Here is a 2,965-nt window from a genome sequence, read left to right as displayed (position 1 = left end):
AACTTTCTTATGTGATGGCAAGTTGGCAAGACAAATTTCCTTTGGAATATTTCTGGCAAAACCGTAGTCTTCCTTGATGCATTCTGCACATGAATCAACTTCTTTGTGATCTATGTTACCTTAAGAATTTTAGGAATTTTCCTTATTGGTTCTCCATATGTGCTCTAACCACTGCATTTCCAAGGTGAAGGTATAGGCTTGCGAGGGAGATGATGATGAACTTGGGGTATTTCCCCTCGTTCATGGTTAGCTCATTGAAACAGAGTGGTGTTCCACTGTGCAGTCCCTGGAGGGAAGCTTGCATACTCCTGTCTCCCTGTCCAGCAGTGATTGCTCTCTAATTTCCTTCCAGGTTGGCTGGCTCCTCTGGCTGATGGCATGTTGAGGCACGTGGGCCAGTGGCAACAAGGGCATCCAATCCAGAGGGGGCCACTCTAGAGGCCAGGCCACCAGCATCATGGGCCAGTGTGTCACCAAGTGCAAGAATCCCTCATCAACTCTGGGTAGCAAGAATGGAGACCGTGACCCCAGCAGCAAGTCACACGGGAGGCGGGGTGCAGGCCACCGTGAGGAACAGCTGCCAGCCTGTGGCAAGCCAGGTGGGGATATCCTTGTCAATGGGACCAAGAAGGCAGAGGCTGCTACTGAGACCTGCCAGCTGCCAACATCCTCAGGAGATGCGGGGAGGGAGCCCAAGTCAAATGCCGAGGAGTCTTCCTTGCAGAGGTTGGAAGAACTGTTCAGGCGCTATAAGGATGAGCGGGAGGATGCAATTTTGGAGGAAGGCATGGAGCGCTTTTGCAATGACCTATGTGTGGACCCCACGGAATTTCGAGTGCTGCTCTTGGCTTGGAAGTTCCAGGCTGCTACCATGTGCAAATTCACCAGGTTAGTCACAAATACTTCATGTCACCAGGTGATCAGAGGAGGAAAGAGCACCATTGAGCAGTGGTGCCCAGCTATGATAGAACTAGGTTGACTTCATAGGGTTTTGGGTAAATCTTATTTTCTTTTTCTGACCAGTTTCTCTAAAGCTATTCAGCCTCTGAGGAACTGTGTACCAACCATCCTTGCCTGAAGTTAAATGAGGAATAATCCATGTTGCCACGCTGCTGCCCCGCCCCACTGCTGTTTGACTTTTATCTTTTCTTTCACTCCTGTACTTGTCAATTCACTCACTTCCTCACTCGATGTTTATTGTACACCTATCATGTGTTAGGCATTGAGTGCCAGTATAGTGAGTGCCACTGGGGATGTGCTTCAGTAACTGCATGAAGCCAGTTGCCCCTTCTAGCTCTCTGCACATTACCCTTAGCCAGCCTATGTGCCAACAAGGACAGCTGGCCCTAGTTATCAACTAGTAGTTGTGTACATTGTCATGGTCATGCATCCCTATAGAGGTTGTTTGTGGGAGACAACATGGCAGGGTCACTGCAAGGTGTGGTTTCCTGAGCACTGGGTTATAAGTAAGTAAGAAGAATTGACTTTGAGAACCCCTCGATACAATTTTTAGTCCCTGGGTAGGTTACTCGACAGACCTCAGATGTTCTATCTTCAGCAGTTGCAGAAATCTCTGAGGTGATGATCAATGTGAGACCATGTTGTAAGCTAAAAGTGTTATATAGATGTTAAAAATACATACTCAAGTTTTGTTTTTTAATAACGGAACTTTGATCTCTGGTGGCAGAGTTACCCAGGTTCATCCAGAATCTTTGGCTCCAAAAACTTCCCTTGGCAGTCACCAAAAATATTCCAAAAACAAACAACCCCTAGAGAATCAAAAGGAAAACAGGAAGACACTCCCTATCTTGGAGGAGAGTCTACAGCTTAATCACTGTTGCAGAATGGGAAGCAGAGCATGGAGCAGGAGACTTTGAGTTTAGCTTTGGAAAGATGAATAGATGAGTGAATGAACCATTATCAGCTGTCTACCATGTACCAGGCACTATTAGAAGCAGCTGACATATTAACTAGTTTAGTCCTCACCAGAACCCTATGAAGTAAGGTAGTATTCTCACCATTTGGCAGATGAAGAAATAGGACTACAGTTAGCGGAGGAGTTGGCATTCAAATCCAGACAGCCTCACAGCTACCCTCTTAATTATGATACTATATCGCCTCTCAGTAAATGATACCGTTTACAATTATTAATTGTGCCCCCTCCTTCCTGTTGCAGGAAGGAGTTTTTTGATGGCTGCAAAGCAATAAGTGCAGACAGCATTGATGGGATCTGTGCACGGTTCCCTAGCCTCTTAACAGAAGCCAAACAAGAGGATAAATTCAAGGATCTCTACCGGTTTACATTTCAGTTCGGCCTGGACTCTGAAGAAGGGCAGCGGTCACTGCATCGGGAAATAGCCATTGCCCTGTGGAAACTAGTCTTTACCCAGAACAATCCTCCAGTATTGGACCAGTGGCTAAACTTCCTAACAGAGAACCCCTCGGGGATCAAGGGCATCTCCAGGGACACTTGGAACATGTTCCTTAACTTCACTCAGGTGATTGGCCCTGACCTCAGCAACTACAGTGAAGATGAGGCCTGGCCAAGTCTCTTTGATACCTTTGTGGAGTGGGAAATGGAGCGAAGGAAAAGAGAAGGGGAAGGGAGAGGTGCACTCAGCTCAGGGCCCGAGGGCTTATGTCCCGAGGAGCAGACTTAGTGGCTCTGTCTCAGGAGCAGCAGCAAGGATCTGCCCGCTGCCCTGCAGCCAACCAAGGAATTGGACCTTTCTGGAAATTACTGAAGATCCGGATATTTTCTACTTTACACCTTTCTCTGCCTTGTATCTGAAAGGGCTCTAAAATGCTGTATCATGTTTTAGGCACTTTCTTCACTTTTTGGATATTTTGGTTATTTCTTTTTTGGGGGGAGGGTCCCCCAAAATATTTGAACCTGGCTACATGTTGTGTATCCCTTTTTTTTTTTTTGAAGCCTTCAGATAGACTAAGCCTGCCACTTCTTGCA

At 46.7% G+C, this 2,965-nt stretch overlaps 1 protein-coding gene across 1 annotated transcript; it reads left to right on the top strand.

Annotated features, from left to right (window-relative positions):
- Nucleotides 1-457: 457 nt before the first annotated feature.
- Nucleotides 458-2,660, top strand: DCUN1D3 (defective in cullin neddylation 1 domain containing 3; the record flags this gene model as incomplete). The annotated part of the gene is made up of 2 exons (XM_079720126.1): nucleotides 458-888; nucleotides 2,177-2,660. The coding sequence occupies 2 exons, from the start codon at nucleotides 458-460 to the stop codon at nucleotides 2,658-2,660; spliced, it is 915 nt and encodes a 304-aa protein (XP_079576252.1).
- Between the last annotated feature and the right edge of the window lie 305 nt (nucleotides 2,661-2,965).

Source organism: Hyperoodon ampullatus (genome assembly GCF_949752795.1).
Source record: "Hyperoodon ampullatus genome assembly, chromosome: 14".
Lineage (NCBI taxonomy): Eukaryota > Metazoa > Chordata > Mammalia > Artiodactyla > Ziphiidae > Hyperoodon > Hyperoodon ampullatus.
This window is presented reverse-complemented; position numbering and strand designations above follow the sequence as displayed.